The sequence below is a fragment of the Quercus robur genome, chromosome 3 (assembly GCF_932294415.1).
Source record: "Quercus robur chromosome 3, dhQueRobu3.1, whole genome shotgun sequence".
In the NCBI taxonomy this organism is placed as follows: domain Eukaryota; kingdom Viridiplantae; phylum Streptophyta; class Magnoliopsida; order Fagales; family Fagaceae; genus Quercus; species Quercus robur.
In genome coordinates, this window is record NC_065536.1 from 57,231,220 (window position 1) to 57,244,392 (window position 13,173).

Below are 13,173 nucleotides of genomic sequence, written 5' to 3' on the forward strand. Positions count from 1 at the left end.
CTTTCATTGTACTGGTTTATAAAACCATGGAAAACCCCACCCCCCCCCCCCCCCTCCCCCACCAAAAAAAAACTTGAACGAAAATTTGGAAAAAAAAAAATATAATAAAACCACTAACAAGGCCCAAACCAAATGCCAATAGAAAAGCCCAGTACAAGATCAATCTCATCTCAGACTAAGATTATCACTACTCCAACACCAACATGATTACGTTTTTAATTCAATAAATATTTTAAAAAAAATTCTCACTGCCTCAATGCCTCATGGATTCACAAGTCATTAAACAATTTAAACTAAAACTAAATCAAACCTAAAGGCTAAAAGGAAATAAGAAACTCACTTACTCTCCCCAGCCATCGTCGTCCATCCTTGTTCAGCAACACTAACAACCACAACTGAACTCCACAAGCTTTATGTTGTAAAATTTTATGTTTTTGCGTATTTTTTTATTGTTGTTGTTGTTGTAAATATATAAAATTTTCTTTTTATTAGATTGTGAAATTTATGCTTCTTGAGGAACACTCTGGAAAAAATTCCTAAAGCTGCCACTGTTTATCTACCTTTAAAAAAAAATTTGGGAACACCCTGAATTTTTTTTTATGCCAATAAAATTAAATTTTGGTCCATAATTTGAGTAACTTAACAATATATTAGGGTCTTTCAAGCAAAAAGAACCACATGCTTTATATTCTTTTACGTCTATACTATGGCTTTACTTTTAGTTTTTGCTTTACCTGACACACTGTCATTGTACGACTACTTTTCCTCAAAAACATTATAATATATATTATACAACTAATTGGTCAAAGCCACGTAAATTTAGCTTTTTTCATTGTACAACTACTTTTTTTTTTTTTTTTTCCGATAATTTTGATTAGAAAAAAAAAGTAGTTTTAGTTAATTAAGTGAATAAACTTAAAAAGTTAATTAATTTTTAAATAACATCAATTAATTCATTATATATATAAAATAAATTTTTATTTTTATGATTATAATTAAACATGTGATTGTCCATTCTAAGGAAATTTGATTAAATTGACACAAAAAGTGTCACTAAATATTATGTTTTTACATTTTGCTATCATATTATTAGTAATAAACTTATTATATTTTTATTTATATAATTTAAAATTTTATTAATTATATTATTTATGACGTCACCGGTTCGACCATCGGTCGGATCTCGGTCTGACCAAAAAACCAGTATCCAGTCCATTTTTCGGTCCTTTCACGATACTGATTTATAAAACGATGAACACCCCCCCCCCCCCCCCAAAAAAAAAAAAAACTTGAACGAAAATCTGGAAAAAAAAATTATAATAAAACCACTAACAAGGCCCAAACCAAATGCCAATAGAAAAGCTTAGTACAAGATCAATCTCATCTCAGATTAAGACTATCACTACTCCAACACCAACACGATTACGTTTTTATTTCAACAAATATTAAAAACAAAATCCTTAGTGCCTCGCGGATTCACAAGTCATTAAACAATTTAAACTAAAACTAAATCAAACCTAAAGGCTAAAAGGAAATAAGAAACTCATTTACTTTCCCCGGCCATTGCCATCCGTCCCTATTCAGCAACACTAACAACAACCACAACTGAACTCCACAAGCTTTATGTTGTAAAACTTTATGTATTTGTGTATTTTTTTATCGTTGTTTTTGTTGTCAATATATAAATTTTCTTTTTATTAGATTGTGTAATTTATGCTTCTTGAGGAACACCCTAGAAAAAATTCCTAGAGCCGCCACTGATGTTGGGCCTTTGGTTTTTTAATAAAAAACATCATTATCACAATTGTCGGGAGGGTTTTTTCTTTTTTTCCAATTTATTCGTTTTTCAAAACTTATTTATAATTTGTTTTGAAACTTGCCCGTTCATAGGTATTGTTGTACTTTTGCCTAATTTATTTTTAAAGTAAAATAAGCCTATAAAAATGAACTCTTTCAAATACATATTAATTGATACAGAAATGCTATGTTCATAACATTTCCACAATGCTTTCGCAACAAGTCTAAGTGACAGGTTGTAATTGGTTGTAATAGATAGGCAAAAAAAAAAAAAAAAAAACATTATAGAATTAAATTAGAACCAATAATTACTTACCATTATCTATGATTTGTTATGAAAATATTGTGAATATAACCCTCTCTTTTTTAGTAATATAGTATCCTATCCTTAATTAGGAAAGTCAAATTCCTCTCAATCATCAAATTATTATTATAATAAAAAAAAAAAAAAAAAAACAGTTCCAAAATTCTAAAATAGAAAATGTTTTTTTTTTCCTCAACTCCAGAAAATGAACTATTGTGGAAAGTGGGAAGTGTTTGATAGATATTACATCTCACTCTTGATTGACTAATAATATACGAAATTTCCATTCCATTTGACCACAAAGAAAGTTCAAAGATTTATTTTAGGTTTCACAAGGAAACTTGCATGATATTGCATTGAAAATGAAAAAGGCATCAGTATGGTTCTTGGAAAGTTCAAAAAGTTACTGATCACACCAAAAGTAATGTAAAAAGCATCAATATGACACTTAAAAGTTCAAAGAGTTGCTGGTCACACCCAAAGCAAGCCACCTTTAAAGGATCCTCTTGCTTGCATTCACCCTCTTTCTAATTTGTCATTCACTTTCTTGAATTATATTGACAACCCCTTCACAGTTTTCTTTCTCCTCCTTTCAGATCTTTACAATTGTCTGTTCATAAATCTTGATGGCTCTTGTCACCAGTGAAGGAGCCTCATCTTCTTCTTTCACCCACCAACCCAATAAATTTGATGTCTTCTTGAGTTTCAAAGGTGAAGATACCTGTTTTGGTTTTATAGGCCATTTGTATAAAGCTTTGTGTCAACGGGGCATTAACACCTTTATTGATGATAGCCTTCAAAGAGGGGAAGAAATTTCTGCAAGTCTACTCAAAACCATTGAAAGCTCAAGGATTTTGATAATTGTATTCTCTGAAAACTATGCATCCTCCACATGGTGCTTGGATGAACTTGCTAAAATTGTTGAGTGTAAGAATACTGACCAATTAGTGCGACCGATTTTTTACAACATAGATCCATCAGAAGTTCGCAACCAAAAAGGAAAGTATGGAAAAGCATTATCTAAACATGAAAAAAAATTAAAGGATAACAAGAAGTTGCAAAGCTGGAGGAAAGCTTTATGTGAAGCTGCCAATATATCTGGTTGGCATTACAAGCATGAGTATGTTCCTATATTTAATGACTACTTTTATGCTCTTACAAGTTCCAATGATTTTCTCATAAAAGAAAAGTTTTAATGGTTTTGTAATGACCAGTAGATTTTATTGTTAAACAACTTCTATTTGATGGCTGTCCATTTCCTTTTTTAAGTTTTCCAAATTATGGATATTGTTTTTGGTCATATCTTCTACTAAGGCAGTTATCTATGGGTTAATAGTAAAAATAGATAACATGGTATAAGATTTTACCCAATTTAAAAAAAAAAAAAAAAAAAAAAGATTATCTTACCAAATAATAAGGATTTTTTTTTTTTTTTGAGAATCCCCCTAGCTAGGGTTAATTTATTCAATAGGCAAATCTTTGGTTACAAAATTGAAAACATTTGGTGGAACATCCTCCATCCAAATACGCAAAGGAAAAGACATTCTAGCCTCCCTAGCTAAAGCATAGGCTACACTATTGCCCTACCGCCTTACATGAGAGATAGAATAAGTTTAAAACAAACCAACTATAGACTTAAGTCTTTCACTAAGTGCCCAACAAAAGCATTTGAGCTGTCTCCATTCCTTATGCTTCTCACCACCCCCTCGGCATCACCCTCAAAACAAACATTCTTGAAACCCAACTCACGAGCGAAGATGGCAGCTCTCCTGGCAGCCAGCATCTTGAGCACCTCCACCAACAATGTCATCACTATTTTCTCTAACAAGGAAGTCCTCACCTCCTCACGTTCGTTCCGAATCACAACCCCCACCCTTGCCTCATAAGAGTCTCCAAATACTGCACCATCAAAGTTCACCTTTACTGAGTTAGATGGAGGAGGCTTCCATTGGTTTGGATTGGATTGGCGCTGACCAGCTATTCTTGACTTCTTTTGCTGAAACACAGCCAAGTGTGTCAAAGCTAATTTATAAATTTTGTGGATCCAGGTACTAGCCAGTGGCGGCTCTAGGAATTTTGTTCAGGACGTTCCTTAAGAAGCATAAATTACACAATATTATTTCTTTTTAGCCTTTAGGTAATTAGGTTTGATTCAATGTTATTAATTCCATTCCATTCCCGTCGGAAAATACCGTGCTGGTAAACAAACTGGAAAAGTAACCCACCTTATTCCACTTCAGAAAAAATTTCAGGTCATTCTGGTCTATTTCAGGTGTTTCGGTAAATACCGACTGAAATTCAAGATTCGGCTGGCGTGAAGTTTGTGCTTAAAAAAAATTGTTCTTAAAACCAAAACAAAATTTGCATTCTATAAACCAAAAAACCTCAAAAGGAAAAAAATGAAAAGAAAATAAATGAACAAAGGTACCTGTACAGCCAAAAAAATTCATATTAAAAAATTTGAGACTCAAAACTTGAGAAGAGACACTGCCACACTAGTACTGGTAGAAGATACAGAAGTTACGAACAAGGAGGAAGGCAAAACGTAGATGTAAAAGTGTAGATGAAGATGTGATAAAATTTAAAAGTATTAAGTGTAAAAATCGAGGAGACAGAAAATGTGTGTGGTTAAGAATAAACAAGAAAAAATAATTAAAAATGAGAAGTAAGTACTATATGTCTAGTGAGGAAAAATAATACTGTAATAAAAAATAATAAAAGGTTGAAGATTGTGTTGTATTGGGCAGTGTGCTTAGTCGAAGGAATCAAGCCACTGCCCAGCTTGTAGTAGTTTTATTATAAATTTATATATATATATATATATATATATATATATTTTCTCAGATTTTAGTTCAATTTTTTTTTTTTTTGAGTTTTTCCTTTTTGCTTGAAAGACCCCAATATATATATATATATATATATTTAAACTTAAAAAAAAAATCTTAAAATGATAGTAAACTTTATTGAAACAAAATAGAATAAAAGTAAAAGACTGAGGCATTAAGCTCAGCTAGGGGAACAGTAAACCATTAAAACATGTTCCCAGGGAAAGGACCAAAACAAAGAGTAGCCCATAGGCATTACATCCCTGTCCACCACAAACCTATCAGACTTGTGCTACCATCATCTGTTGAAAAACCCCCCAATATATTGTTAAGTTGCTCAAATTATGAACTAAAATTTAATTTTATTGGCATAAAAAAAATTCAAGGTGATCCCAAAAAGTTTTTTAAAGGTAAATAAATATAAAATTTTAAATTATTATATATAATTTTTTTTTTCAAGTCAGGGTGGTCCTGGGACCACCCTGACCATAAGGTGGCGCCACCACTGGTACTAGCCTCCTTGCTCCGAAGCTTGTTTCGATGTTGCCATATCGTTCAATCTACCATTGCAAATTTATCCAGCTCTCTGGTCTCTTCATGGATGATACTAACTAGGTCACACATGGTATCCATTCTAGGATGTTTCATCCTTGTTGTTACAAATGGAACTTCCCAAACTGATTGGATACAATCACAACTCTAGATGGCATGTCTCATCCTCAACTCCCTTCAAGCACTGGTCACATATTGTGTTGTCAATAATCCTTCTTTTGTGAAGCCCCCTTTTGTAGGTAGTGCATTTGAGCATGCCCACCAAAGGAAAACTTTAACCTTGTTAGGCACCTTGAGATGCCAAATATTCTTCCAAAAGCTTTTAACTCCCTCATCTGTAGACCTTGATGGTGCACCAATTGTCTTAGCTTCACACAACAGTTGATAACCCGATTTGCTAGAGTAAGACCCGGTTTTGCATTTTGGCCATGCCAAACAATCTTCCTAGTTGGTGACACAAATAGGTATGCCTTTGATCCTTTGAGCCTCGAAAGGAAGGAACATGGCGTCCATCAATTGATCATTCCAACCAGCACCACACGGGTCCATCAGCCTACTCACTGTCCACTCTGCTAAGATGCAGTTTGAAGGTGAAATTACCTTAGTTGGTTCCTCCCCAGGTAGCCACCTATCCCTAAATATTTTTATTTGTTTGCCATCCCCTACCCTCCACAACATACCCAATTGGACCAATTTTTTTGCTTTCACAATGCTTTGCCAAGCATATGAACCCAAGGAAGGTTTTACATCCAAGACCAAGCCATTTGGAAAGTACTTGGCTCGAAAAACCCAGCAAAATAGAGATGCATGATCAGTTAACAACCTCTACACTTGCTTCTCCAACATCGCCTCATTGAACTTCTCCAAATCCTTGAAGCCCATTCCTCCCAAGGCCTTTGGCTTGCACAAGGTCTCCTAATTCTTCCAATGAATTTTACATTGATCTCCTCGTTGCCCCCGCCAAAATTTCCTAATCAACCTTTCAATGTCTTGTATGAGTCCCGTTGGGAGTTTGAAGCAACTCATTGCAAAGGTGGGAATTGCTTGAATTACCACCTTAAGCAAGACTTCCTTACCCACTTGAGATAAAAGCCTCTCCTTCTACCCTTGGAGTTTATTCCACACTCTTTCTTTTATGTAATTAAGGCTCTCTTTCTTATTTCACCCCACCACCGCCAGTAAACAAAGATACTTCTCATACTCTCTAACCTCACTTACTCCCAAAAACTCCACCAACTCCATCATTCGGTCCTTCGTAGTAGCCTTGCTAAAAAACACCGTGGTTTTTTCTCTTTTCAATTTTTTCCCTAAGGCTAGCTTATACAACTGTAGGATGTGAAGAATTACCTCCAAGTCTCCCCTTGATGCACGGCAAAAAAGAAAGGTATCATTGGCAAAGAATAAGTGATTGATTTTTGGACCATTTCGACGCAAAGAGAAGCCACGAATTACCTCGGATCTGGCTGCATACTGTAATTGCTGTTTAGAGCCTCCGAACATATCAAAAAGAGATATGGGGAAAGTGGATCGCCCTGCCTAATCCCCCTTGTTGGCCAAATATCCCCTCTTGGAACACCATTCACCAAAACTTGATAGGAAGCTGACCCCACGCAAGACATGATTAATTCCACCCACCGGTTACAAAATCCCATTTTTCTCATGGTTAACTCCAAGAATTGCCATTCAACTCTGTTATACGCCTTGCTCATATCAACTTTAAGAGCCATAAAACCTCCCTTCTTTGACTTTTGATTTTTCCTATGGTGAAGAGTTTCAAATGCTACAAGGATGTTATCGGAAATTGCCTTATTGGATTGGAAGACACTCTGAGATTCTGAAATAATAAGAGGTAATAAACCCCTCATCCTATTTGCAACTACCTTTGAAACAAGCTTATAGATAGTGTTGCATAGAGAAATAGCACGAAATTCAGATACTTTTGAAGGGCTTTTTACCTTTGGGATAAGAGTGATGAATGTACGATTGGTGGATGAAGGAATGACACCTGTAGATAGACAACTTAGTACCGCTTCAGTCACATCATCCCCTATTGCATGCCAATAATGTTGAAAGAATAATGGTGGTAATCCATCCAGCCCCGGTGCTTTCAAAGGTTCCATTTGTTTCAAAGCTGCTACCACTTCTTCCCTTGTAAAGTTAACCAAGAGCTCTGCATTCATCTCATCATTAATGGAGCATGGAATATGTTCAACAACATCTTCAATCATGGATGGGTTGGATGAGGTAAAGAGCGGTTGGTAATAGTCTATCAATATATTTGATATGTCATCATCATCACTACACAAATCTCCTTTTTCATCCTCCAAATTATCAATCCGATTCCTCCTAAATCTATGAGATGCTCGGCTATGGAAATACCTTGTATTGTTGTCCCCTTCTTGTAGCCACAAGGAGCGAGATCATTGCTTCCACATTTGTTCCTCCCTTAATAAGAGTTTGGAGATTTCCTTTTTCAGCCTCAATACCCGAGTAATGCTTCCTCCCCTTGTTGCTTCAACTTCAGCCAGCCCCAACAATTTCTTCTTTTCCTTCAATTTTCGAGTCACATTCCCAAAAGCAACCTTGCTCCACCATTTCAGATTCCTACGACACCGGTCTACTTTCCCTTCTAATCTGTTTATGGCACTACCCTAGAATTCATAAGCCCATGCATCTTCCACCACTTCCCTACATCCCACTTCCTCCATCCACATTTGTTCGAACCTCCATGGTTTGTTAATCTTTTTAGGAATGCTTGCTAAGTAAATCATAAGAGGTTTGTGATCCAAAGAGCCACTTTCCAAATGGACCACCTTAGATGTCGGAAACATATCCATCCACTCCACTGTACCCACTACTCTATCTAGCCTTTCCCACACCGTGTGTCCTTCCCCATGCCCATTACACCAAGTAAACTTATTGCCACTAAACCCGAGATCTTGAAATCCACATTCGTCTTGTACATCTCTAAAATCCTCCATTCGCTTACTCGGCCTCAACCTCCCTCCTAGCTTCTCACGTGCCCTAGTTATTTCATTAAAATCTCCAGCACATAACCAAGGCAATGAGTATTTTGATTTTGGTCTCCTTAGAGTGGCCCAAGAAATATAGTGATTCCTTGTGTTGGGTTCGCCATAAAACCTGGTGAACCGCCATTCATCCTCCTTACCCTTATTTGTAATAGCATCAATATGATTAGGCGAGTAGGTGTCAACTAAAAAATCTACATCTTTTTTCCATATAACAGCCACCCCACCACCTCTACCCTCCCTTGAAAATTCCAACAAACCTTCAAACTTGAGCTTATCTCAAATGAAAATTAGCCTAGCTTTATCAAGCCATGTTTTGGCTAAGAACATGACTGAGGGACCTTGAGCCCGAATGATGTCACCAAGCTCTTACTCTATTTAAGGGTTCCCAAGCCCCCAACAGTTCCAGCATAAGAGATTCATTGTTGTTGGTAGGGCTGCTTAATGACCTCCACCATTGATGAAAGTGTAGCCTGATCATAGAGAGAAACCACTCTTTTCTTACTTGGTAACTCACTACAATCCTCATCACGAGTTCTCTTTGCACTTGTCAAAGCCAAGGGAATCATATTTTCACCAACACTGGCCCGACTAATTTTCTTCCTTCTTCTTCTGTGCTCCACCGTGGCTGCGTTATCAGGTCTGCGCAGAGCATTAGTAATATCACCCAATATATTTTGAGTGATTGGGACACTTACCAGGTCAGCATCATTAACATGTGGCTGCCCTCTTAGCTCCTTACCCGAATGACACCCAGGATGATCCCCATAAGGAAACACCCTCTCTGCATGCATGATCTGATCAGAAGCCAACTTTGTAGCATGGTCAACCCTGATATCTTCCCCCAAGATTCTATCCTTATCAATACCTAGTTTTAAAATTTCATTCTTATCAAACTTATTCAATTGCCTATCAATTTCCTCAATACACTTCTCAAAATCCTCCCTAATATCTCGGCTTTCCTTCACTCTCCCAACCGTGATTAACTCCTTGGTATCAGGACCTAATCCCCTGTCATTATTCTCCTCCTGAAAATCCTCACCTTCCTTGGATAATGGCTGCACCACCACCAGAGGCTGCTGCGAACCTAAAACCACCACCGGAATCAAAATTGCTCCTCTTCTGCTCATCTGTTGCCTCTCTTTTTTCCTAGCCTCATAAAAACCCAGCACTTTAATCACCAGACTACTTCCTTGGACAAACGGTGGAGCACAAATCCAAGACCCATAAGCTTGCTCTTCCTTCTTCAACTGGCCTTCACTGTCTAACCATAGCTCACAATCTCTATCAACATGACTCAGGCACCCACACCAGTAGCAAAGGTTGGGTAACCTTTCATATTTGAAAGAAACCCAACCCTATTCACCTTGAGAGAAGAGAATCATCTCCTTCTACACAGAGGTTTATTGATATCTATAAGAACCCTAACCCTCATAAAACTCCCTCCATCCATCTCATTAATGTCATCCAATCTGCATACCGTGCCCATAACATCGCACAAGTCTTCAAAAACCTTACGATTCAAAAATCTCACTGAGATATCATGGACTTGAACCTAGACTCAGATCTTATTGAAATTTAAAGCCCTAATAGGAACTTCCCTATCATACCACTGTGTCACCACAAAATGTTTATCAAAGCTCCATGGTGCATTGCTAAGAATTTTCTCAGCTTACTCCTTATTGTCGAACACAAACAATAAAACATGGTCCCTTGCTCTTTGCACCTCAAACCCCCTCACTGACCGCCACAAAGGACTAAAAGTTCTAATAACTACCTCAATGCTCAAAGCCCTTTTCGTTAGGAATTTAGTAGCCAGAATAAATTCAAAAGACGAGTTCTCATCGGGTAGTTCTAGGTATTTCTCCTCTCTATCGTTTAACGATAGCTTCTGCCAATGCTCGGCCAAGTTATCCATCACTATATCACTCCAACCCTCATGTTTCCCTAATACCCTAGAGAAGAAAAGAGAAGAAATAGTCCCCTAGAAAACCTCCAAGTAAACATGATTACTTGAGGTACAAAGAAATCCTCACACAAGGAACGACAGTTCTATGACCTAAGGGAAGCTTCTCTGGTTTCCCAAGGATTCAAAAAAAAAAAATTCTCTAATATGTGGTTTAAAATTCTTTTAGAAGAAATTCTTAGTAATTTTGTTCAAGCATTATAAGTGGGATTTCAATAAGTTTGTGCCCCTCATCTAACTAGATTTTCCAAGCAAATTCATGCCAAAAACCTAAAGCTAATTTTCTAGAAAACAATAATTAGAAAAAATCCTGATAAAGTTATAGTTCTTAGATCTATAAATTACATTAGGCTTACTTTAAAAAAAAAAAAAAAATATAGCAGATGTAAATTGTAATGCTCAAATTGAACATCTTGAATTTAATTCAGGTTCATACTTCAATTTTATAATTTAACTATTTATATCTTGTTTGCTTTGTGAATGACAGTTGCACTGAATTTGAATTTATCCAAGAAATTGTTGAAGAGATCTCAAATTTTAAATTAAATCGGATGCCATTATTTGTTGCTCAATACCCCATTGGAATAAATTCTCATGTAGAGGCCATAATATTGCAATTAGAAATTGGGTCAGATGATGTTCATATGTTAGGTATGTATGGCCCTAGTGGAGTGGGTAAAACAACCATTTCAAAAGCTGTTTATAACAAAATATTAGATCATTTCGAAGGAAGCAGTTTTTTGGAAAATGTAGAGACAAGTCAGGGACATTTGATGGCATTATCCAACTACAAGAGATACTACTTCGTGAGACCCAAGGGATGAATGGACAACTGAAGGTGGGTAGTGAATCGAAAGGAACCATTGCGATAGAGAATATACTTCGCCATAAAAGAATTCTTCTAATTCTTGATGATGTGGATAAATTATACCAAATAGAAAGATTGATTGGAGGATTTGATTGGCTTGTTCTGGAAGTCGAATAATTATAACAACAAGAAATAAACATTTCTTACAAACTTTAAGTATACGTCATTCGACTTACAGGGTTAAGGAATTAGATGATCATGAAGCTCTTGAACTATTTAGTATGCATGCCTTTCATAAAAACAAACCCGAGGAAGATTATTCAAAACTTACTGATCAGGTTATATGTTATGCCAAGGGCCTTCCATTAGCTCTATCAATAATTGGTGCCAATTTGCGTGGAAGAAGTGCAACGGAATGGAAAAGTGCATTAGATAAGTACAAAATGATTCTTGACAAAGATATTCAAAAAGTACTCCAAGTAAGTTATCAAGGATTGGATGAAACAGAGCAAGATATTTTTCTCGATCTTGCATGTTTCTTCAAGGGTCTTTACAAGGATTATGTTGTAGATATACTAAATTCTTGCAATCTATACCCAATTATTGGTATTAAAAATCTTATAGATAAATGTCTCATAACTATTGATCAATTTAACAAATTATGGATGCACGACTTGCTACAACAAATGGGTAGAGAGATTGTTCGACAAGAGTCACCACAAATACTTGGATTACGTAGCAGACTATGGTGTTATAAGGATGCTTTTGAAGTACTAACGGAAAATAAGGTATGACTTTGTTTCATTCACCTTTTTACTTTTTTTCATAGGGAAAATCTAATGACTTTGTTTTTCGGTTTTTTCCTTGATATAATTTTTTTTTTCTTTATTTATGAAAGAAAATTCAAGTTAGTAAACATGGTTAAAATTTGATACTTAGGGAATTCTTTTGTGTGATGTGATTCACTAAATGTTTTGTCTAATTAGGGATCTGATAACATTCGAGGCATAATGTTAATCTCTCCTGAACCGACAAAGTTGCAACTAAAAGCTAATTGTTTTGAAAAGATGGGAAATCTCAAGTTCCTTTTGGTTGGTAATGTTGATACTTGTGGAGATCTTGAATATCTTCCCAATGGATTAAGGGTGCTTGATTGGTCTAGATTTCCTTCATCTTCCTTACCATCCAATTTTCGTCCTCACAACCTTGTTGTACTTAACATGCCACAGAGTCCCGTTATAGTGGACAAGATTTTCAAGGTATAATTATTTTTATTTATCTATAAATTATTATATAACTTCATTAAACTATATTTTAACATTTGTTGAAGTCAAATTTTGATATTTTTTTTCCCTACAGGGTATAAGATACAAAAGCTTGACATATATGAATTTCAGTTCTTGTCATTACATTAAAAAATTACCGAACTTATTGAGTGCCACCCCAAACATAAAGGAATTGAATCTCCATGAATGTAAAAAATTAGTCGAGCTTCATGACTCTGTTGGATGTCTTGCTAAGCTTGAAAGCTTGGATCTTGGGAATTGCTTTAAACTTCGAATTCTTCCAAGCTACATCTCAATGAAGTCTCTTAAACTTTTATACCTTTTTTGGTGCAAAAGGGTTAAGAGGTTGCCTGATATTCCACATGAAATGAAAATTTTAAAGTATCTAAGTCTGGCTCACACTTCCATTAGAAAGCTTCCCCCCTCATTTAGGAATCTCACTAGGCTTGAGCGATTAGATTTTGGTTCCTATTTCAATTTGTGCCATCTTCCAAGAAGCATCGATCAATTGCAACATCTTCGCATACTCTCGCTTTATGATAATGACGATTTGCAACAATATTTGTCAAACTGTGGTTTTCTGAGGTTGAATTTTCTAAAAAAGTT

At 35.8% G+C, this 13,173-nt stretch overlaps 2 protein-coding genes across 33 annotated transcripts in view; both read left to right on the top strand.

The window, feature by feature from the left end:
- The window catches only part of LOC126718519 (uncharacterized), a 225,007-nt gene that overhangs the window by 124,301 nt on the left and 87,533 nt on the right, over positions 1–13,173 (top strand). The window lies entirely within an intron of this gene.
- Positions 1–13,173, top strand: part of LOC126718523 (disease resistance protein RPV1-like) — a 161,567-nt gene that overhangs the window by 9,204 nt on the left and 139,190 nt on the right. For all 7 annotated transcript variants that reach the window (XM_050420770.1, XM_050420769.1, XM_050420767.1 and 4 more), the window contains exons 2-3: positions 2,698–3,221; positions 10,961–11,124. Coding sequence is in view for 1 of the 7 variants with exons in the window: in XM_050420773.1 (XP_050276730.1) it covers positions 2,728–3,221; positions 10,961–11,124 (658 nt within the window). In the remaining 6 variants the exon portion in view is untranslated. The remainder of the gene's footprint in view (positions 1–2,697; positions 3,222–10,960; positions 11,125–13,173) is intronic.